We start from the raw sequence: 24399 nt of genomic DNA on the forward strand, positions 1-24399 counted from the left end.
TTAATCCTTAAATGCACAAATTACAGATTTACTATAAATCTACAATATCTTACATGAAAATTATAGAATTCGAAACTTCTCTACATAAGATTCTTATTAATATTTCATTACGAAATATTTAGTCGAAGAGAATTCGGACGAATGTCATCTAAATTCTTCTAATCGTTTATTCGATCAGTAAAGATTTTTTTCGATTAATCTTGAATTCATCGTCGTCATAAAATCACTCGTACGATTTTTCTCGCATTTATAGCGAAGATAAAATAGATAGTAACAGGCGAACGTATTCGATACGTGTACACGTACGTAGTGAAAATAAATAGCATTGTAATATCGTATAAAACTGGCGATTTCAAAGAAATGCGATATTTTTTTATGTGAACGCATCTAATACAATTGGATCAAATAAAATGAAGAAAAAGAATGAACTGAGGAGTCTCGTTGTGTCTAGTTTTTCAACGGCTCTTTATCTCCATGCCTACCGCCATTCAATTCGATATAAGCAATAAATATTAACTACTACGAGGTTATATATAGATGCATTAGATCATTGTTGCGGACAGTCATGGTTTTATCGTGGCTGCTATATATAACACATACATCGAAAATCTCTATGAAATATCGTTACGAAGGTATATGTCTGTGTAGGCATACATACATACGTACATACATATAAATATATATATGTATATATATGCTTAAATACATATAAACACTATATAGATAGATATATTTATATATAATGTGTATATGTGTATATATATATGTGTGTGTATATATATATATATATATATATATATATATATGTGTAGGTACGTACGTTTTCTCGGCTTTCCGCGAGATACCAACGTGTCAAACGAAAACGTCAAACGGCACACACCATTCGCTTGAAAAACTGACATCGATAATAACGAAAGCCAGAAGCAGATAAAACAACCGCACATATTCACCTCTGTTCCATGTTCGACTTATCTACAACGTTTGACGGTGATTCATCGACTTGGCGATTTTTCTACTTTTTCAAATCACCCGTTTCTATTTTGTTCCTTTTTTTTTTTTTTCAAACTTTCATCAATCCTAAAAACAAAGTGTTGTCGATAAAACGATCGAGTGCGAGTTGAAAACTGTATGTTTCATAATAATCTGTAATATTTGTTTATCGAAGTTGACCGAATTGATCGGAAAAGCTGGGAGAATTTGTACAAATTTGACATGAACAATTAGTCGAACAAAAGGACACATTTCGAAGAATAAACGATTTCGAATTGCCGAGGTCGTCTGTTTTGTAATATAACGAATTTATATATATATATATATATATATATATATATATATATATATAGTTACGTATAAACACGAAAATACACTTGAAATAAAATATATATCTATATGTGCAAAACTACGATAAATATTAGATATAAATTTTGCAAGAGGAACTAATGGAAGAAAAATGAACCAAAAAATTGTCGATCTTTCTCTCTCTCTCTCTCTCTTTCTCAGGTACATTTCAAATATATATACGATAATGATCGATTTTATTTTATACGCCACATCAGCGAATACATATTTTTTAATATTGCGTATACAGTTTATATTTTTACTCTTTAAACTCAGCAGATTTTCAAACTCGCGTATAAAATTCAGGTGGGAAAAAGAATAGGTAGACTTTGCGTGTGCAATCGAGTAATGGAAACAGCATTAACATATTAATTACTACACGTATATTCTATGATTGAAAACAAGTACGATATAATAAAAAGTAAATATATCTTCTCGAAATTATTCGATATACATACACGCAAACGCATGTATATCTATATGTAAAATTTAAATAATCAATCATTTAGTTTCTCCTTTTAATAAAACTCTTATCTAATTACACACTTTGAACGAATTTGATGCAATCGAAAGAAATAGAGATCGTAATTTTTAAATAAGATCGAGTTGAAAGAGAATCTATAGAATCCGTGATATCAGGCAATTCGATATACTTTGTCAGGAAAAAGAGACCGATTTCGTTCAGTCTCGTAAAACGAGTGAAGCGACTACTCGGCTCGAGTCTTTCTTGACAATTCGTTGAAGAAACGGTAGGGATCACATGTTTCCCATCCCTTTTCTCCATTTCTTCGAGCGAGAGCATCTCTTCGAGATGTAATTGCTCGGTGGCATGATATCTTTGATACGCTACTCCGTCTTTGAAGGTTTAATGTTATTCGAAATTCATTCCCGTGAGGTTTACTAACGGTAAGCACGTCATTTGGTGTCTCGCGGCAAAGGTTGTTTTAACATTGAAACGTACCTAAGTCGTAGGTAGATAGGTAGGTAGGTAGGTAGGTAGAACATGGATAGGTGAGCTAAAGGAGCTTGAAAGCACGATGTTCTTGTAGAAGGTTGCAAAGAACAGCTTGTATCCAGGTACATGCTACATAGAAACTGGGATCGTCGTTATTTAAGATCACCCGCTATAGGTATAAGAGATGCAATGAGGATGTCGTCGAGAGCTTTTGAATTTAACGCGTTCGCCGTTTTGCACCCTAGTTATACACTTCGTGTATAGTAAATCGTGTTTTCGTCTTTATAAAATCTTGGAGTAGTTACGATCGTAGAAGATAGTTGAGGATGTTAGTTTCTTATTAAGCTAAAGGAAAACTATACTTGAAGTACGTACGTATGTATACATGTATTTATGTATATATGTATAAGTATATCGAGGAGTTTTCCCTTGTTGCTTGAAAAGAGGGTCGCTTGAAAAGAGGGTGTTAAAGAGATGTACTTTTCTGATTGGTCGGTGGGAAACCGTCAACTGCAAAATCGTCCAACGATAAGTAACTACAGCACTGACTACTGATTTTACGAGACTCTCAATCTCTTTCTGTTATCGACGGCTCATAAATTTCGGCTTTGCGAACTCCATCCGATAGAACTTTATAACGCGTGCCCGATGAAAGGGCGAGATCGATCAAGGAAAATAGGTTATAATGGACGATCCGAGTGTGATTCCTGGCGCGATCGTAGAGAAAGCACTTTGGTGCTTTCGTTCCAGCAAACTCGTTGTAATTAATGATTTCGATTCGAGCGATTAGAAGCATTAACCTCTTCTGGATAACTTGGACTCGATAAAAATGTCGTCTTGTGAATTTCTACGAGGAACAATAACGTCATATTTGAGTTATTCGCTCTTGTAATATATGCATTACGTCGCAAATTTCCACATAGGAAAATTACGAAAGTTTCGATATTAACATCCTCCTAGATAGTTCTTACGACGTTCGAATAACAGACGGTTTTGTATATACGTAACGAGAGTTACAAGCAAGATGAATGTTGTTTGTCATAGCGTCAAGAGAAAGCTTAGAAATTGGAAACTTTTTTTTTTTTCTGAACGAGAATCGATCAGATATTATTTAGATAAAATCAAAGTCTACGTTCTATTCGAGCGTATCTACGTTAAAAGTTTTATCGATTCGAAGCGTTACTTTTGGAAAATAAGAATCGTGATCGTGGGAAAGTTAAATAACGATGAAAAGGTAAAAGAACGATGTAAATAAATCTAGGAAGGACAAGTCGATTATATCGGCTAGTCTTCTAGATAAATCGATGGGTATAGGCAGGGACTTATTTGTTTTCCAATTTCTATCTTCTAACATCGGTGCATGTGTATGTCTCTACTATATATATATACACTATATACATACGTACGTATATAGGTAAGCGTATGTACATACGTTTTACAGACATAGATAGAAAGAAGATCGTATTCCGTGCGTCTTCCTTGCGGCAATATCTTCGAATTGTTTCAGACATTACGTTTTCTCCTTCAACGTGGCATTTCGAAACGTCGAGGAAAAGCCACGTTGTAGTACTGGTTGCTTTCCATCTTGTTTTCCTTGATAAATAGCTAAACCAACATCTCTATTCTCTTCTCCTTTCTTTCGTTCTTTTTTTCTTCCTTGTTCCTTTCGTTTCTTTCTTTACCTACTTCTCTATTAAAACGCGATGTAATACGCGACTCGTTCTTATATCTTCGTGATGTAATCTGTTCTTAATCCGTGCAAAAAAAAAAAAAGCAAAATTAATATTATAGATAAAAATAAAACTCGTTGGAAAGCGTGCTTTTAAAAGTAAAGGAAATATCTCGTCTGGAATCGTATTTGAAAATAGGACGGGTGATTAATCGATTGAAAGATCGATCGAACGATAATGATAAATTCGTTGGACTAGTACGATGTCTAGATTAATTTCTTCAAAGACGTTTTAAATTTAGATCTAGTAGTGAAACGATCGAATTTGATACAAAAATGAACGCGCTAAATGATTTGGTTATTTACTTATTACCGTCTGTTTTTTTTTTTTTTTATTTTTTTATTCTGCAAATTATGAAATGATTAATATCGTGGATAGTGAGCAATGAACGTAAACTCTGTCTATATCCGTTTAAAGATTAGGGGAGACAGAGACCGAGAACAAGATCGAGGAAGAGGGAAATGGAGTCCGTGTGATCATTAGCCGTTCTCTGAAGCCAATCGGGTACCGTAAACAAGCTATTTACTTAGCTTTCCACCCTGATTACGTATCACGTACGGTGATGTAACGTTTGCAGAGAATCTCTTTATAGAAATCGCACTCCGAGTCAAGCAGTGTTCCGTAATCTTTTTACGCACCGTTTAATCTCGTCTCTCATCAAGTTCGATCTCGTACTATATAACGACGAAAGAAATTCTTCGATTTCGTTAATTTTTCCTTTCGATTAATCGTCGAAAATGAAATACCAATGTTTACACTTTGTCGAACTTTAATTAGATAAATAAAACAGTCACGCGAACGCGATAACTCCTTCGAAAGATTATTTTCTAACGTTCCGCGTAGACTTTACTTCTTAAATCCTTGGAGATAATTGAATTTCTCGGCGCGACGCGACACAAGAGTTATTCGTTTTGATGGTAAACACGTGGCGGTTATAAAACTTGAGAGAATCGCGTGGTACGCTCGAAATCGTGACAATGAACGACTCCACGTGACCAATTTACCGTAGAGGAAAATGATCGCCGCAGCAGGCACTTGGTTATCTTCCGTAATAGGGAGGTACCTCGACAACTTGATATCGCATTCGTGGATGTGCATCCACTAGTACCGTTTCTAAATTGACCGGAAGCGTATCTCCATGGAACCGAGTGTACGTGACAGCATTGAAAGGGGTCTCGTATTAGATGTCTTGTATAACACACAATGAGGGAATCCTTGTCTACGATACCGATCCAAGTACTATACGTTTCAATACAGGTGAATAATCATTGTCTATCGTTTCCAACGATCGATGATCGTTCGACGATTAGATACGTAGATCCTTCGTAATTCGAATCCGAAAGATGTTTGGTTTTCGATGATCGATAAAACCCGTTATTCGTGGTCTCGTTGAAATCTTTAACGAGGCTCTTTTTTCGTCGAATCTCAAAGGATCCCAGCATCCTTTATCTTCTTTATCGAGTCGCATTAAATGTCGCAGAAAGAAGTTTAACAAAAGGTAGATCGGAGCAATCGCGGTGCTTTGATATTAATTCAATTCAATGTCCTGAATAGCCGGCCTCTTTAATCCACTTCACCCTCCATTTCCAATTAGGTAAAATCTCCTTCAGGGATTGCGGCCCGCCGATGCTTGAAACTCGAATGTTACTCGGAATCACTTAGGCTGAGAGTAGTGTAATGGCGAAAGAGTTTTCTCTCCTTTTCTTTTTCTTTCTCACTCTTAGTTTGTGCTAACTGTGCTAAACAAATTCGAAGATTCCTCTGATAATAAAGTCGAGAACAAGATCATTCGTTCGATCTGCGTAGTCAACGGCAGACTTTTCGCTAAAGTTCGCTACGTTCACCTTCCGACAGTTTAACAAGATCTCTCCGAGAGCGTCAATCTTCTTTTCTTATACGTCTTGGCAAAGATTCGACTTCGCGGCTCTCTGAAAATCTCGAAAAGATCTTAGGAAGTTGTTGAAACGCGATTATGTTTTATACCAAGGTCAATAACATTAGCGGAAGAGATACGTTTCAAGGGAAAAAGCGAAACTGCGCCACGGGCGAATGCTTCGGAGCGGTAATTCGAGTCAGCTCTCGCTCCCCTTCCTTCGATTGAGAGCGAGAGCTTGGATCAATCTGTCGTTGATGTCTTGGGTCACGAATGGGCGTCGAGTACCGTGGACATCCAGTTCGGATATCGGCAATCAATAACGAAATAGAGAGAACCGCTTGTCATCCGAGTCTGGACCATTCTCGTGGACCAAGCTCACAATAGTCGATACATATCGCAATGCGGAGTCCGAATCCTAAATCCTGTGGTCGCCCAAGTCGATGATCACAACTGGCTTTGAAAACGTCCGACGTTTAACGACCGACACTCTCGATAGGTGTATGTCTACGATACGTAATCTGTTATCTAAAGCTCGAAAGTCATATTTACTCCTATAGAAGCTACGAATGATTACTCACGATACAAGACTGCTGTACCCTCAAGGACACGTAGTATACTTTATTCCCCCTATATATCGTATATATTTAAGTACGTCTACGTCTTACGATATGTAAACAAAAAGTGATCTCTCTGTAAACATTTTCTTTTGCAGGTACTTTTGCTCGCGATCAAAAACTTGCGGAAAGTGTAACGGGGAATCATAACGCCAGTGGTGCTCCGAGCTTCGACTTGAACGTTCAACGGAACGTGACGACGGCCGTAGGACAAACGGCCTTTCTTCATTGTCGAGTACATCACATGGGCGACAAGGAGGTAAAGAACTTCAACTTTTGACTTTTTCTTTTCCTTTTCTCCGCCTATTAATTAGCCGATACTCAAGTTGCTTTGAAGCTACAGTTACAGGTCGCGGTTTTCAGATCCTTTTCCTTTGTACGTAATTTCTTAATAGCGTTTACCTCAAAAAACTTTGACGGCTCTAACGAGAGAGGAAGGTTTCGTGGTGTTCGCGTCGCCGCAACGCTGTCTCGCGGTTTTTAGGTTAGATCCGTTAATAGAATATGCATGTGGCTTGGTTAAAGAGTTAAACGGACTTAAATCTACGATGAATTCTGCCAGGAACAAGTTTCTTAATCTTTTTTGCCATCCAGTTTTATGCATGAAACAGAAATTTTCAATCACAAGTTTGTACCGTCGCCTCGTACTCTCCTTGCTTCGAATACTCGAAGAATAATAATGAAATATCAACTGCGAGTACCGTTAGACGATGCGACGACAAAATCAGTATTCCAATGGGAACGCGTGTATATATATATATATATATACACACATAGCAGACAGATGGACGGACGGACGGACGGACGGACGGACAGACAGACAGACAGACAGACAGACAGATACACATATACACGCGCGCATATAAATAGTAAAACGCGAGAAACGGAGCGTCGAAATGTCTATTCTGGATTCGAGGATGCGGAAAAACGCGTGCGACTAAATTTAAATAGTTTCCAATGGCGAATTCTAGCAGAGAAGTGCATATGTATCTCCTTCGTAAGAAGATTTTCTTATCTCCGACGAGTTGTCAGGTTCTCCGATACTTTATATTGATATATATATATATATATATATATATATATATATATATATATTTTCTTTTTTCTTCATTGTCAGACACGACTGAATCGATAGTAAATTTAAATAATTTCACGATTAATAGACCGTGATGTTTGAAAAATCGTTCGTGCGATTGTACTCGTTTTTTCGTCACTTTTTTCCTTCTTCTCTTTTTTTCTCTTTTTTTTTTCTTTTTCCTGAAAAAAAAAAAAACGCGTTCACAGCACGCAGTAATTGTTCCGATAACCCTGTTTCCTCAATAAAAGTCGAATAATCCGTGTCTCCGGGTTTTTCAATTTTTCGGATATCAAAGGAACGTTCCCGTTTCAATAGGATCTACATTCACGTGCATGAGTTGATATTTTTGAATCATCGTAACTTAATTGTTTTGCGAATCCTTAGGAACAATGTAATTAGATATTAACGGATAAATATGTCCGGGAAATTGTTCAGTTTTGGAAGTAAACGCAGCAAATATTCAATCACGTCGGCTCAATAAATTGCCAATAGTTCGAACGTGTTTTCGTTTCGATAATCACCAGCTCGATTTGCTGCCGCAGCCGGGGTTTCTACAAATCGAGAACGCAATATTCGAGGAATCGATTAGCCAACCCGTTATAATGTTCCGAATGAGATTTCAACGGACTTTTCGTGAAAGGGATTTGCGATATCAACAAGCTCGTATTGAAAGTTCGTTATAATAATCGATAAATATGAATTCTATATAGAATTGATGAGAAATATGAGAATTTAAAGAGCAAGAGAATTTCGATTTACGATATTGGACGTAATTTATATTTGGAGCTAAATATCATTTTTCGTAACGATCCACTAAATGATCCAATATATATATATATATATATATATATATATATATATATATATATGATGTATGTATGTATGTATGTATGTATGTATATATGTATGTATGTATGTATGTATGTATGTATGTATGTATGTATGTATGTATGTATGTATGTATGTATGTATGTACGTATGATGTATGTATGTACGTATGATGTATGTATGATGTATGTCTATATGTTTTAACTAAATTAGAAACGTTAGGACGTAAAAAAGTTCGTTTTCTATCGTTAAATCACATGATATTCGTGTAATATCGAGCCAGGCTAGCACGGAAAAGTACTTTAGAAGCGTCCCAATAAAGAAGTCCCGGTTTAAATCACTAAAGTTCATGTCCAGTTCCTCGGTGTGATTTCCTTGCCGGAGTTATTCAACGACAAGCGAAACTTAATAAATTACAAGAAAGATTCTAGTTCGATTTTTCTTGCGGTATGCTTTTTTTTTATAATTCTATATCACCATATCACGTATCAATTTTCTTCTTTTCTTTCTTTCTTTTTTTTTTTTTTTTTCAATTATTTGCATTCAATGAATATTCGAAGAGAGTTTCTCTTTTCGTTGGAGAACTAGAATTTTTCACTTAATATTCGCTGACGAATATTATTTATCGTTCTTGAAACGTTCATTTGACGTAAATCATTCGTTTTACTCGTTATCTCGTAGTTTCAACGCGAACAAAAAACCAACATGCTCGATTAAACGATATCGATGCTTGAACAGCTATCCTTTCTTCTTAACCTGATAGCAAAGATTTGAATATAACCGCAAGGTACTTACTTTACTTTGGTTTTATCTTATAACGACGGTTTGGAATCCGTAACGAATAACCAACTTTTCAAAGTCAACAGACTTTGTAAAATCGTTTAGATTGGTCGATAAGGTCGTACCAAAGAGATTCTTTATGCTGTTTTTTTTTTGTTCTTTCCTTTTTTTTCTTTCTTCCTTCGAATCTTCGTTCGTCAATATAAATGCGAACGATATTAGCATTGATTCGTGGATTCGAGATCCTAGGAACATTTAATTTTAATCGAATTTCTTTTCACTAGTTTGTGCCTGACTTTAAGCTTCGTGCCATTCATATTTCGGAAGATGTATGTTCGCTGCAGTTAGCCACTCGTGCAACTTGTAGCAGGCTATTAAGGCTCGAAGAAATATGGAGCCCCAACGGTGGCCTTTTAGGCGAGCCTTTTACTTTCCCACGTCGGATAAAACTTTTTTTTTTTCTTCTTCTTCTTCTTCGGCTGCAGTACGGAAACTATAGAAAGATAGAGATAGAGAGAGAGAGAGAGAAAGAGAGAAAGAGAGAGAAGGAGAAAGAAAGATTCTATGGAGCTATTCTTTTCGACCTTATCTCGACTTTCCTTTATCCTACTCTTCTTCTTTCTCTTTTTCCATTTTTACCGAATCGCCTATTACAAGTCTCCCAGTAAAAAAACGTTGCACCGTATAAACGTTCTTGATAAAAGAAAAGAAAGATAAGAAAGATAAGAGAGAGAGAGAGAGAGAGAGAGAGAGAGAGAAAGAAAAAATTCATAGTGGTCGAGTAACCTTAAAACGTGAAGAAAGTTTTTATGAAAAATTTCTAATAAAATGTCCATCGAATCGTTAAAACTACCTAAAGTCTTTATCGCTTATCCCTTATCCTACATATCGTAGAGTAAATTTCATCGTTAATGCTCGTTACATTCAAAAACACAGTTCTAATTTAAAGGTTGGTTCTACCTCTACCGCAGATAAATCGTCGTAAATTTTCCTACCAACCAGAAACAAAACGGAACGCTAAACGTTTTGAAGTGCGTCGTCCCGTTCGTATAATTACCGGTAGTAGAGCGCAGGTGCGACATTGTGGAAAATACGTGGGTATGTGAGCGAGTGTGTTTCACGGGGACTAGATGAGATAAATTTATTACAAACGCGTTTTACAAATTGCTAACGAAAAGAATTACTCATTAGAACAATTTTGTTTTCTTTAGTTTCGTTTCATTTTTTTTTTTTTTTTGTAATTTTTATCTTTACGATGAAGTACCGGCTCGACGATTATATTCTCATTCGATACTTTCCCTCCCTCCCCTCTTTCTGTCTGTCTCTCTATCTATCTTACATTTTTTCTCTTCGTTTTCATTTATACGTCTATCTTTGTTCCTCTTCTTCTTCTTCTTCTTCTTCTTCTTTTTTTTTCTTTTTTTTTTTTTGTTTTCGTACGGAAAGGAGCGCGTAATTATGAAAAGAGCGAGGGCGGGAAAATGGGCTAACATTCTTGCGGCCAGCCGCAAATAAAGTTCCGCTGGAAATGCAGCTGGGAAATATATAGAATGCGTTCCGATTTAGCATGGTGGTCGTTTAAAATCCAATTTGGAATAAAGTATTTGCAAGAATATATATATATATGTGTGTGTGTTTGTATATATATATATATATATATATATATATATATATAGAGAGAGAGAGAGAGAGAGAGGTGTATAGATCGATGAGACGAACGATCTCCGATCTCGGCAGATTTAATTGAATATTTCGAATTTTAGATCGACCTTTGATAATCGCGATTCTATCGTGCATTCGGTAACGATTCTCTTGTTTCTCTCTCTCTCTCTCTCTCTTTCTTCTTCTTTAGTTTCCCATCTCACTTTCTCTCTATGCACCGAGAATAAATTATATTCCGATATGAAAAAAGCCAGGAGGAAGACCAGTCGAGTTTAATCCGCGCAATTGCCTTCCCGATGCCACGCCATTTTGCCCGTTCGCTTGCCGGCCGTTTTCCAATTTCATTCTCTTTTTCCTTTTATACTTATTTATTTCAGCCGTTTATAGCATCGTAATTTGTGCTACAAAGGGCGAACGTTGCGGGATGCAACGCAAGAGGAGCAACTCTGAACGGCACTGTAAACTTTGTTGCTGAGAAAAAAGTAGGATGGGCAAAGTGGAGCGAAAATGAAAAGTACTAGAGGTGGAGGTGCTGGTGTAAGAATAAATAATATCGATCGGATAGCAAATCGATCGGAACGATGTAGCACCTAGAAAAAGAAAGAGAGAAAGAAAGAGAGAGAGAGCGAGAGAGAGAGAGAGAAAAAACTCGTTTGAAAGAGTTACGTATCCGTTACATGTCTTTTTGCGATTATTTGTTTTCTCTCATATAAATATATATATATATATATATATATATATATATATATATAAATACTTTTATATAGGTATGTATATAGGTGTATAGGTATATAGGTATTCGGTCAATAATTTTGTGTTATCGTTTTTCTTATAACGTAGTGATAGTCGAAGCGATGAAAAGACGATTTAACGAGCCTTATTTACGTTGGTACTTTAATAGCAGGCGATAATGATTCATTGATCGATTCATAAAAATACTAATTAATCATTAGACAACAGTCTATAGTTCTATAGTCACATTGACTGCTTTAGCTACTGTGTACCGAGAGTACATATCTTCCAATGGTACATACATTGTGCATCCAGGTGTAGCTTGAAAAGCATGTAGGTCAAGCTAACAATGCCCATCGTGCACACACAAGAGGAACCCGAGTGTTGTTGCTTTATAGTTAGACCAGTGACATCGGTTTTTTAAAATATTGCTCCTCGTAGACCGGCTGATTGCGCTACCATCCTATGTTTCTTAACAACTAAAATGTCGTGGATTTACGGTAGAACGGTTTGCGTGTTAAATTTAGTGTAATTGAAATGAGAAAAAAGATAGAGATAAATACAGAGAAAGAGAGAGAAGAAAAATCGAAAATCGATAATTTTATAGAAATATAAAATCAATTGAAGTTATTACTTCAATTGCATTTCAAATTTGGTATTCGTTGTATTCCTTTGTAAATCATATATGAAATATCTGTCTCTCTTTCTCTCTCTCTCTCTCTCTCTCTCTCTCTTTCTGTGTGTCTCTTTTTTCTCTCAAACGATGACAAATTTTTTTTATTGAATAAAAAAAAAAAAGATAGGGTAAAAAACAAGGTAAAAAAAAAGGGATATCAAGTTTTCTTCGTTCATGGACAATTAAGTGATACGTACAAGCGGGTGGTTAACGAGGCACGATTGCGGCCTAAAAAGTGATTTACACAGGCGACACGAGTTTTTAAGTTTCCCAACTTATAAATAAAAATGAGCAGAATAAGTTAGAGAAGGTGATTGTTCATTCACGCCAACGTTACGCGCCGGTGAACACGATTCATCGTGACGTATTGAAAATGTGGATCTTTAAACAAAGAAACGTGCGGGTTATGTTAAAGTATTCTTCTTCGGGAAAAGCTTCTTTCTGGCTTGATTCCAATATGAAACGTAAGTTAACAAAATGGGTCACTAGTGAGTCGTTCGAATAGATCCGAATTTTTGCTTCTTCTTATTCTTATTTTTCTACTTATTCTTTTCTTTTTCTTTTTTCTTTTCTTTTTTCTCTTATTTCTCCTTTGCTACTTCGAAAGTAGTAACTGTTACTTTCAAACGTTTATCCCAACAAAAAAGCTACTCTCCGAACGAATCTCCTATGTATGTATGTATGTATGTATGTATGTATGTATGTATGTATGTACTATTTCTATGTATCAGAGGTACATGATTATTTCACGTTGACGAGAAATCGATAGAAAAAAAAAAGAAGAAAAAAGAAAGAAAGAAACAAAAAAAAAATAGAGTAATAATAAAAAGTTCCATTTCCCGCGTATAATATTTCTACATCTACTGATACATATATAATATAATATCTGTATACTATATGTCCAATTCGATTATTGATTCATGTCGAATGATATTCGGTTGGAAGGTGGACACGGGCCTCATATTTTTTACATGAACGCGTTGTAAAATGTATTCGAGTATGAGGAAGAACATAGAGAAGATTTAAATTTCTTCAAAATCAAAATTCATTTTAATGTAAAAAATAAAAAAATAAAAAGAAACGAACGCGTTGGAACGTTTGTAAACGTTGTAACATGGCAAGAGCAATTTATGCCGAATTGAATGATTAGATCAACGATTCGAAGAAATATCATTGTTCCGAGCGAAATACAAAGGACTAATAGAAGGACGAAAACGTACAAAGTGTATTTGTTTATGTTTACATTCCAAGAAAGAATGTAAAAGAAGCAGTCTCTCTTAGATTGATCTTCCCTTCTCTTCGATCTTGTCCCCTACCCCATTCTTCTTCCCCTTCCTCTTCCGCTTTAGCGAGCGTGTTTCTGGCTTCAATCGATAAATACGAGACAGTCGTGCGACGACATTGATTTGTTTATCACGAAGTACGAAGAGTGCGATCGTCGTAGTGCGATGGAGGTAAGCGAAAATACGCGAATTGCGTTTTCTTTTCTCCGACGACGCCATATCTAGATATTAAGCTTTGTCCGTCTCTCTTCAACCCTATCCTAACTTTTGCTATTTCTCTCTCTCTCTCTCTCTCTCTCTCTCTCTCTCTCTCATTTTGCGTTTCTTCGTTTCTTTCTTTCTTTCCAATTTCGATGTGAATATTCGATCCTTTCAAATTCTTTATCTATGTGCCACGTTGAGAACAAACAAGAGATTAAAGTAAGCGAGCGAAGCTTCGCAAGGAACTTTGTTATACTTTTACAGCTACAACTCCGTGATCATTCTCGAGGGACGACGAATCTTTTTCACCCTTCTCTAACGACTCAAGATTTATGTAGCGCATTCGTTAATTGTAAGTCCCATAGGTAAAAGTTCACTGATACAGGAAGAGAGAGAGAGAGAGGGAGAGAGAGAGAGAGAGAGAGAGAGAGAGAGAATTCTGTTTCGAACTCGATGGTTTATTTAGAACATAATTGTTATAAGCTAAGGGAATTGAGTTTTAGCCGATGGGACGTGGTCAAATGTTGATCTTTACTATCTACTTACTTATTGACTGACTGACTTACTTACTTACTTACTTACTTAATAACTTACTTACTTACTTAATTACTTACTTAATTAATTACTTACTTATGTACTTATTTACTTCGGAACGAACGTAGATACAAACGAAAGTGACACGATTTAACGATGAGTGTAAGGAATAAGCGAATGTTGAATGGTAATGACAGTCTAAGATTATCTAGGATTTATAAATGAGAAAAATTGATCGTTTTATCGAATGAGATAGACGGTGCCTTTGAAACGACTTGTTGGATTACAACGTAATTCGATTCCTGTGTTATTCGCGTTTCTTTGTTGATCGAGAGAACCATAGTAAATGATCTCTTTATTCTCTCTCTCTCTCTCTCTCTCTTTCTCTATCTATCTATCTATCTCTTATTTACAACTCTCGTGTCTTACCATTATTCACTGATATAAAACGGAAAGCAAATAGAGGGAGAAAGAAAATTCGAAAGCTTGAATACTTTTAGCGTATTTTATTTTGTTTTTTATTTTATTTATTCGAGTGTAATATCGGGCAGGAAAAGTAAATACTTAAGTAGTTGGACCGACCAATTATAAATACCACGGTTATTCTACAATACAAATAACTTTCTTTCAAACGTTAAAAGCTTACTGTTGTTTTATAACATTCGATTCACTTTTTCTTACCGAGATAAGTTTATTATTCTCCGAAACATTATAATTACGTCAGTCTTCTTTCTATCTTACGAAAAGCATTCCATATCCAATAATGTTTTGTCGAATACTTGTAAAGTCGTTCTTTGTTTCATTTACTTTCATATTTTCCTTTATCTTCCCCTTTTCGATCTTCCTTTCTCCTTTCCTTTCTCGGGTTTCCTCATCTCTTTGTGCACAGAACAATAACTCTTTTCTACGAACGTTTGCATACCACGATTCAACTGTATTTTGTAAATAATAGTTATTACTTTCGAACGAAGATAAAGTGTAAGTCCCTGGCACGACTTTAATATCGAATATTTTTTCTAACATTTTATTGTTTCGAACATTACTACGGGATTGATTCTTACAAACAAGTTCAGATATAAATAACATTTATATAGAAATAATATATGCGATTCTTCACGTTGCAGCATCTATAATCCACAACAAACTTCATAAGTTAACAATTTATATATATATATATATATATATATATATATATATATATATATATATATAGACACACACACACACACATATATATATAATATTTATGAATAATTTTTCACCAACGTATTTTTTCATTATTAAAAATTATAAAAAATAATTATTAAACGTGAAAGCTTAATGACATAGGAGTAATATTATCGGTTAATAATTATAATTAGATATGTGACATCACTTTTAATCATACACATACACACACACATATATATTTTTTTATAAAATTGTATACGAAGTACGTATTCCTTTTGTCCAACGAAGCTCGAATTACAGTCCGATGCGTTTCGCAAAAATATGTACATAAATCGTTGGGGATTTGGTAGTTACCTCTTCTACATCCTACCCCATCCCATTCGACCCCTACCATTATCCACGGATTTGCGCAGGTCGCGACGAGACTTCGCGTTCGAATTCGACTATCGTCAGAACGCAGGATGCTCGTACGCTTTGCACTTTCGGTTACGACCGATCGCAGTTGGCTCCCTTAGTTACATTTTCTTTCTTTCTTTTTCTTTTTTTATTTCCCCCCCCTTTTTTTTTATATGCTTTTGATAAACTCTGTAAAAGGAACGATACAAAAATAGCCCCATTCACGTTTTTATGAAATATTCGAAAAGTTTCACGAGCGATATAAAAAGAAAAAAAAAACTGCTATTCGTATATTGTTTTTCTTCTTTTGACGGAAATGAAAAAAAAAAAAAAAGAAAAGAAATAAAGAGACAGAGAAATAAATGGAGATAAAGAAAGAAAGAAAGAGAAACGAAGGGAGACAAATAATTGTTCTTTCTTTCTTTCTGTTTTTTTTTTTTTTGCGAAAAATTTAAAAAGAATAAAAGATAAAAAAGGAGAGTAATCGTCGTGATATCGATATAACAGGGAAAAAGAGCAGAATCGAGATTTATCGAAATCGATGAAATTTGAAGAATTTTTGATATAACGAATAGGGGAGGGAGAGCTTATATGGTTTTTAAAAGGTGGTTTGGCGTTCGGTGAAAGACGGTTCGAGAGCACGATCGAGAATAAAGCAAGAGAAGGTTTCTGAATGGAGTGTATGTACGAATGAAAGGCTTTATGAGGTTGGTAGAGCGAATCGTAGGTGAGCTTCACTGTGCTGGGGTGCACAAAGCGCGTATAAAAAATAGAGAGAGGCAAGAGACTTTGTGCGTATTAGGATGAATCAAAGGAAAAGTTTCGTTCGTTTACCCCCTTTGACACTAAGAGTCTTTTTAGATAGTTAGACTGTATAGTAGCATCAAATTCTAGCAGCCATTAACATCGATTTTATCGCTTGAACTCTCCTTGGAAATATTAGATCCCTCGATAGTTTCTCACGAACAGGTCCAATTATTTCGACGTAGAGAGAGAGAGAGAGAGAGAGAGAGAGAGAGAAAGAAAATCAATAAACAAAATCCTTATAGTTATAATCGTCTTCAAATCGAAATGACAAATTCGCGCACGTATATAGTTGGTTAATTAATAGTATTTAAAGTGATTATTATATGAAATTTTTAGAAGGATATCTATCTAGTAACGTAGTCGTGACTAATACTTGGAAATATACGTTAAAATATTTGCATAATTATTTTTACGAGAGGATGCTCATAAATTCACGATGATTTATGAAAACAGCTTCGTCGTTTACTCACGTCGTCGTCGTCGTCGTCGTCGTCATTCTCGTCGTTCTCGTCGTCGTCTGGGTAGCAGCAGCTAGGTAACGTATAACAACGCGGCAAAACATTGTGATAAATCATTATCATCGAGCATCTGCGTTGTGCTCCGTTCCGAGTCCGTGCGTGTTTTACGTGGAATCGCGATGCCTCGATGGCATAGACAAAGAGAAGGGCGAGTTTGCAAACGAGCTATTTCGGCTCTCATTCGGGTGGTACAGCATCCACGAGGCCTTCGTATGAGCGAACGCACAAGTAGATTTGTCATGTTTACGTGAGCCCGGTGTACCGGGCTATGGATCAAAGCTATCGTCGCGTTGTCCACTATCGGCTCGTTCTTGGTCATTCTGCACGGAGACAACGTGTGCCAACGTTACCCTGGACAATCAATTGTGTGTTGCCTCTCCTGTAAAAGCCATTGTGGCGCCAGCTCTTGCAGAAAGTCAAACGACGATGTCCGAATCGCCGACTGACAATAAGTGTCCAAACGTGCTGATCTATGTAATTCTAGCTCTATCTCTCTTTCTCTCTCTCTCTCTCTCTCTCTCTCTATATATATATATATATATATATATATATATATATATATATATATACGTATATATCTCTTTCTCATTCTCTTTCTTCTTGTTCGAATTAATGCATGTCAACATGAACAGATAGATCATTTTGAGATCGGGCCGATTGATTTTATTCTTGTTTTATCGATGGACCTATTATTCTTATAGAATGTTTCTTTCTTCGATTGATTCGTATTATCATAAATGATTTTCTAAGGTAACACGGTTTTAGCGTCGAGACAAATTTCCTTTATCCTTGCTTACCCTCAATATTTCTCTCTCTCTCTCTCTCTCTCTCTCTCTCTCTCTCTCTCTTTTTCTCTCTCTCTCTCTTTCTCTCTCTTTTTTCTTTTTTGAGCTGATACTCGCAAACAACGTATTGAACACTTTTTAACGGGAAGCATCGCAAGCGTATTAATCACTGTCCGTACTTGCTAGTGTATGGTTGGGGTTGTTTTCTCAGACCTTTCACCCATGTAAAAAGGGTCGATATGATTTATTAATTTGTCGATAGATACGTTAAAAGGAAATATCAAAGATGAAAGAGAGAGAGATAGAGAGAGAGAGAGAGAGAGAGAGAGAGAGAAAGGGAGAAATAATAACAAGACAATGTTTACGTTATTACTTAAGTACCGTCGAACGAGATATTTATTTGCTTAACGAAAGCTCGGATACACGTTTTTCTCAGGTTGCTTTTGTTATTGTTAAAAATAGAGGACGCTGCAGGCATCAATATTATCGTATGGGTTCGAGATAGGAAAAAAAAAAAAAATTCATACCTCGTCGATGTTGCCATCCTTGGTAAATTTAATACGAGGAGAAATATCATAGATGCGTGTCGATGATTCGGGATGTCATGAATATTCGTTAGATTTATCGAGTTTTTTTCGATATGGTAGTATATTTTTTCTTTTTCCTCTTCTTTTTTTCGACCGATTACAAAAGCGACGTTACGAGTATCTATGTACGATCCCGTAGATACCTACGTATATACCTATACGTTCGTACTCACATTCATACATACACACACACACACATACATACATACATACATACATACATACATATACACAGAGACACACGCGTATCGTTTCGACAGGAAACGTGTTATTTCGCGAAGTCCTCGCGTAACAGCTGCTAAAGCTTCGTTCGTCGGTCAGGAAAGCAGAGCAAAAGCTCGTTTTTTTTTTGCTTTTACCGAATCGCTTTGTTGGAGACTACTACTGTCGTTCATGACTTTGGATGAAAAATATATGTATATGTACATATATTCGTAATACCGTGACCGACACCACTTATATATTACATATTTCCACATCGATGTAACCTTTGTCCCTTTCACCAGATTTTCCCTTTCACGAGATTTTACTGTTCTTATTTCGTAAGTTCTAACGATGAGTTTCCCTAGTCAACGCGATAAGAAAAAGAAGAAACAACTGACTCGTAAATCATGGAGAGGAAAAGCTATATAATAAAGTTGGTTCCATGGGAGGAAGAAAAATAGTCTGTAATAAAATCTCGAAAAAATCGGTCGAATAAATCCAAGCAACTCGAAGCTCACAGGAAATATTCACTTCGCTGATTCGATCTACGTTGTCAGTAGCGTTGCTACGGGACCCGGATGTGAAACTAATTAACCTTTTCAAAGGCTCAAATCGTAGTACTGGATCATTCAAGCACGATGAAGACCAGTCATAGTGATATACGACATGAAACGTAACTATATTTCAATGAATTTAGATTTCGTTCTTTACTTTTATTTATCTTCGTTTGTCTATCGGAATAACTGAATTCTTTTTTGCGTAATCGATATCCATTTCGTTATCGTACGTATTATTCGTTGCCTTTTTTCTTTTTCTTTTTCTTTTTTTTTTTTTTCATTTTAGTTCATTTAAAAACAATGTCACGAGCTCTAGCGAAATTCTTATAAAAATATTTCAACTATTTCTAATAAAGTTATCTACGATCAAATAAAATAAAAATCACAATATTTGTAAGATATTTTGATAGTTATATCTATATCTGTGTAAAAACGACGATGGTGATACGACGTTGGTAATTAATTATTATTTCAATTAGTGACATAGCGATTGAAAGGTTCTAATAAAAATTTCAATAGCTTTTTAGAATTTTAACTAATAATCAAAGGACGAAAAACAAAGCGTATTTTATAGCCGACGAATCCAATAAAAAATTTTCTCTCGGTGGGCATGCTTGCATTTAATGGTTAAGTACTCGGATTGATTAAACGCGCGAAGTGTTACAACGAGTGCGCATGTATCTACATACGTGTATTTAACAATTTGTTTGACCGGTTTAGGCGAATCCGTGAGAGTATTTCTCCAATGTTGCGCATGAAAATGGCGTAATTGTTCGATTATCGGTTTTACGATCGATAGTAATAAAGCAAAAAGAAATATATACATATATATGTATGTATGATGTATGTACGAATATACGTATATATGTATGCATAGTTGCGTATAATAGATACAAATCAACACGTACACAAAGTCACAGACATATCGTTCGCAATCACTTTGTTACTAGTATAAATAAATGATTTTTTATAGAATGAACATTCAGAGATTTCTGTTAACTTTATATAATTGTAAACGACCAAACTATTATATCACGAACTAACGATCATTGGTTCTACGAAATCATGCCTACTGCGTGTTTATTTTCGAGGATCGATATCGATTCGTTTAACAGATAGCTCTTCATTAAGAAGCAGGCGTACTGACGGTGAACGCTATCGTTATCATTATATCTAAATGGATTAAATAGTTCAAGATTTCGTATCATATCATTCTCGCTTTATTTTTATTTATTTCTTTTTAATTTTTTCCTCATTCGCTCGTTGTCGCTGTATTTATTTACGTAATAAATAAATAGCATAACATGAATAAATAAATAAATAAATAAATAAATAAATAAATAAATATCGTCCGACACGGGTCCCTTTTCAATTTTCGGCGTATTCAAATTCAATAAGATAACATTTTTACTCTTCTCGTTCTCGTATAAACGCAAACGTAATACAGATATATTTATTATTGTGTAACATTCGAAAAGCTTTCACGAAGGGAAGAGGAAAAGAGGCAAACGTTAACGCTTATCCATCTTCGAATTCCCTGAGGATATTTCATTCTTTTTCTTCTTTCTTTTTTTCTCTCTATCTCCTCTTCTTCTCCATTCTTTTTTTTTTATCTTTTTTTTTCACGAGCGATTGATTAATATCATCAAGGTTAGTCAGGAAAGTGCCGAAAATTGATTCGTTCGCATTTCTCAATGTTCGCATTACGTGAACGGAAGTCAGTTAACTCGTGATGTCTTTCGAGTTGCTGATGTCGGAGGAAGGAGGAGGAAGAAAAAAAAAAAAGAAACATAATTTATGTCGCACTTACCAAAGTCATTAGTCTTATGGAAACTAACACTAATACTATCATCACCAATGTGTATCTAGTCGATTCGATTCAAGTGCATTGCTGTTGAAAACTTTCCAAAGTTAAACTCGTTCGAAAAGCTTCAAAGCTTTTACTTCCCTCTCTCTCACACTCTCTTTCTCTCTCTCTCTCTCTCTCGTCTCTCTCCGTCTCTTTCTATCTTTCTATCTCTATCTCTATCGTATAGTGACCTATTAACCCTTTTGCTTCGATGCGTTTGTGAAATAATGTGTTTTCCGTGAAGAGAACTCATCGCTGACATCTCGACGCTGACGTACGAAGCGCTTACCATGCTCGATACACTATTCGTATGTGAGTGTCAATTTTTCGATGGCGTATATATACGCTCTTTATACTGAGTGTCAATTTTTTGATGGCGTAGCTATATCTATATCCTATTCGTATCTGAACGTTCATTCTTCTATATACACACACACACACACGCACATACATTCGGAATGAAAAGGTTAAAGGTATTTCTTCGTTTCTTTTCTTTTTTTTTCTTCCCCCCCGCCCACCCCCAACGTCAGTCAATATCGTCCATTAATTTTATTTTTGATTTCGAGCAATCGAATCCCCTTGTTTTTCCTTGGGAAAAATCAGATCTTTTTATCTCGTAATAGCGATAACGTCGAGAAAATTTTATTGCCCGTCGACCGATTCCGTGGTTACCCACCGTTGAATTCTTCTTTTTCGTGAGAACTTTATACGTCCGAAGTTCGTCGTTCCAAATATCTAAACGACATTCACCAACGACCCGTTGAAAGGAAGATACGCGAGAACGTTACGGTAAATTATCTTCGAAAAGTGATCTTATCAAAAAGTTCTTGCGTGAGAATCTTTCGTTAGACGAAAACAAGTACGTTCGTAACGATACGAAAACAGAGGTTACACGAAAGTAGCATCGGTTCGCGAAGAAATTGTTCAGTCCTCATTTTATTGCCAAGTATATATATGTAGATATAATTAGGATTATTTTTTAGTTTAACAAAGATTTGAGAACAATCAAAGAAAGAGAAAGAAGAGTAATTATTTTTTTCTCTCTGTTCGATAATCCGAACGTTTAATTATTACAATTATTATATAATTATTGATACTATAATTAGTTTGGATAAGCTGGATAATTTAGCAAGATAATAGATAAATCACTAGATCGTTAACACGATACATATCCTTGGGCTATTCGAGATAGTCTCTCGTTCAATGTGAATAAACGATGGTCTCGTTCGAAGTCGAGATCGAAACAAGGAAGAATGCGAATGAAAATATACGAACTGACATAAATTCGAAATAATAGATAATAATTTTCGCATAAATACGATCGATATAATCAAGTATTAATGTAATATAAACGATAGGAATTTATTGTGCTATCGTAAAATTACGGAAATTCTCTCTCTCTCTCTCTCTCTCTCTCTCTCTCTCTCTCTCTCTATCTTTTTTTTTTTTTTTTAGATTTTTATGACATTTCAAACGATATTTCGTGATATCTTTTTCTCTCTTTTTCTTTTCTTTGTTTTTTATTATATATAACGTTTCCATCGTAAAAGTGTATCAAGCGTATATAGTACTGTACCGCGAAATGATGCGCAGACCACGAGAATGGTGTGAAGTTTACGGAAGGATATTAAAAATTTGAAAGGGTGGTGTGTGTGTGTGTGTATATATATACACACACATATATATATATATATACACAAACGGCTTATGTATATATGTCCGGAAATACTTGACTTTTTCAACTCGCAACCAAGTTACTTTGCAAAGTATGTCCTATATGTTAACGAAATATATTTACGGTGGAGTCATGGAAATATTCAGATATTTTTTTTCTTTTTCTTTCTCTTTAGAATGAAATCACTTTTTTGAGACTAGGCAAAGAGTACTCTGAATTTTTAAATAGATATGAATAAATTGGTACACGCGAAGTATATTTAGAATTAGAAAGAAATTCTTGTCGTAACATTAATAAAAGGTACAAGATAGATAAAAGATACAGAATAGACCTTTATTTCTTTTTTTAATATTTTATATTAAAGTTCAAAGTTTCAATATACTTCCGTGATCGACTATATAACTTTTTCCATTTGATATATTCTTTTTTTAATGTTTCAAATTATTTCTCGTAAATGTTTTGTATCATCAATCACAGGAGAGAAAATCACTGGGTTGACTATTAAAGGTTGATGTTAAAGATCTTATTTTAGATATGCATGTTCACAGAAATAAGGTAATATTCGTTGATCAGTGTGTTTTATCGATAATCTAGATAATTAGAAGGAAAATAGATGGAACATATGACGAAGGTATATGAAGATGAGAGAAAGGTGGTTATAGAGAAAAACTCCTTATTGCGAGTACCGGAAGTTCGTCGTAAGTGTAACGAGCAAGGGCGTTATCCAAGTCGGTCTCGTAATGAGTTTAATGCAGAAGTTTCCGAGTCCGCCATTCGTTTCCATTTAACACGGCCGGAAGATTCTTTAAAGTTCATCCATGTGACCTCCATTCTCTCCTGCGGATTATCTTCGTTGTGGTACGTAACACCTAAATTCTAGTTCGTATCGCGTCAACTTTATTCCAGAACTGAGCTCGAGTTTCGTGGTCAAACATTGTTCCAACGAATTATCTTCTTCGTCCTTTACCATGGTTACCAGAGATAGCTATGGTATTTAGATAAATTATCATCCCGTTGTTCGAAGGAACTTTTTCGTTTCTTTTTTATCCTTCAAGAAGAAAAAAAAAAAACATACAAAAGAAAGAAGAAAAAAAGAAAAGAAAAGAAAAGAAGAGAAAAGAAAAATGTCATTTGCTTCTTTTTTTGTTTCGATCAAAATCGAATAAGAAATCGATAGAGAGTAAAAAGAGAAAGGAACGAAGGAGGAGGAAAATGGAAGTCGAAAAAAGTCGGATTTATGACACTAATTGAAACTCGATTGTTAATTTAACTTGATCGAAAGTTCTATCGTAGTAGCAGGAGAGAAAGGATGATGGTGGAGGATCCGAGGAGGGAGGTTGGTAACACCAAAACTTTAATTCACGGCCCAGATGGACCGAAAGTTTTTGCTCGGTGACGAATGGAAAGGAAGTATCTCCAGACGAGATGGAAGTTCAACGAAGAAAACAAATTCGGGATCGAACGGCTAGAAGTAGAGAGAAATTCAGGGACAGGAGAACGAGGGAAAAATAGATGGACAGAAAGAGAGAGAGAGAGAGAGAGAGAGAGAGAGAGAGAGAGAGAG

General features: G+C 35.4%; 1 protein-coding gene across 1 annotated transcript in view; it reads left to right on the top strand.

The window, feature by feature from the left end:
* The window catches only part of LOC122631069 (zwei Ig domain protein zig-8-like), a 269300-nt gene that overhangs the window by 19190 nt on the left and 225711 nt on the right, over nt 1–24399 (top strand). Inside the window, exon 2 of the mRNA XM_043816291.1 lies at nt 6612–6772. Within this exon, the coding sequence (XP_043672226.1) occupies nt 6612–6772 (161 nt within the window). The remainder of the gene's footprint in view (nt 1–6611; nt 6773–24399) is intronic.

Source organism: Vespula pensylvanica, chromosome 8, assembly GCF_014466175.1.
Source record: "Vespula pensylvanica isolate Volc-1 chromosome 8, ASM1446617v1, whole genome shotgun sequence".
Classification (NCBI taxonomy): domain Eukaryota; kingdom Metazoa; phylum Arthropoda; class Insecta; order Hymenoptera; family Vespidae; genus Vespula; species Vespula pensylvanica.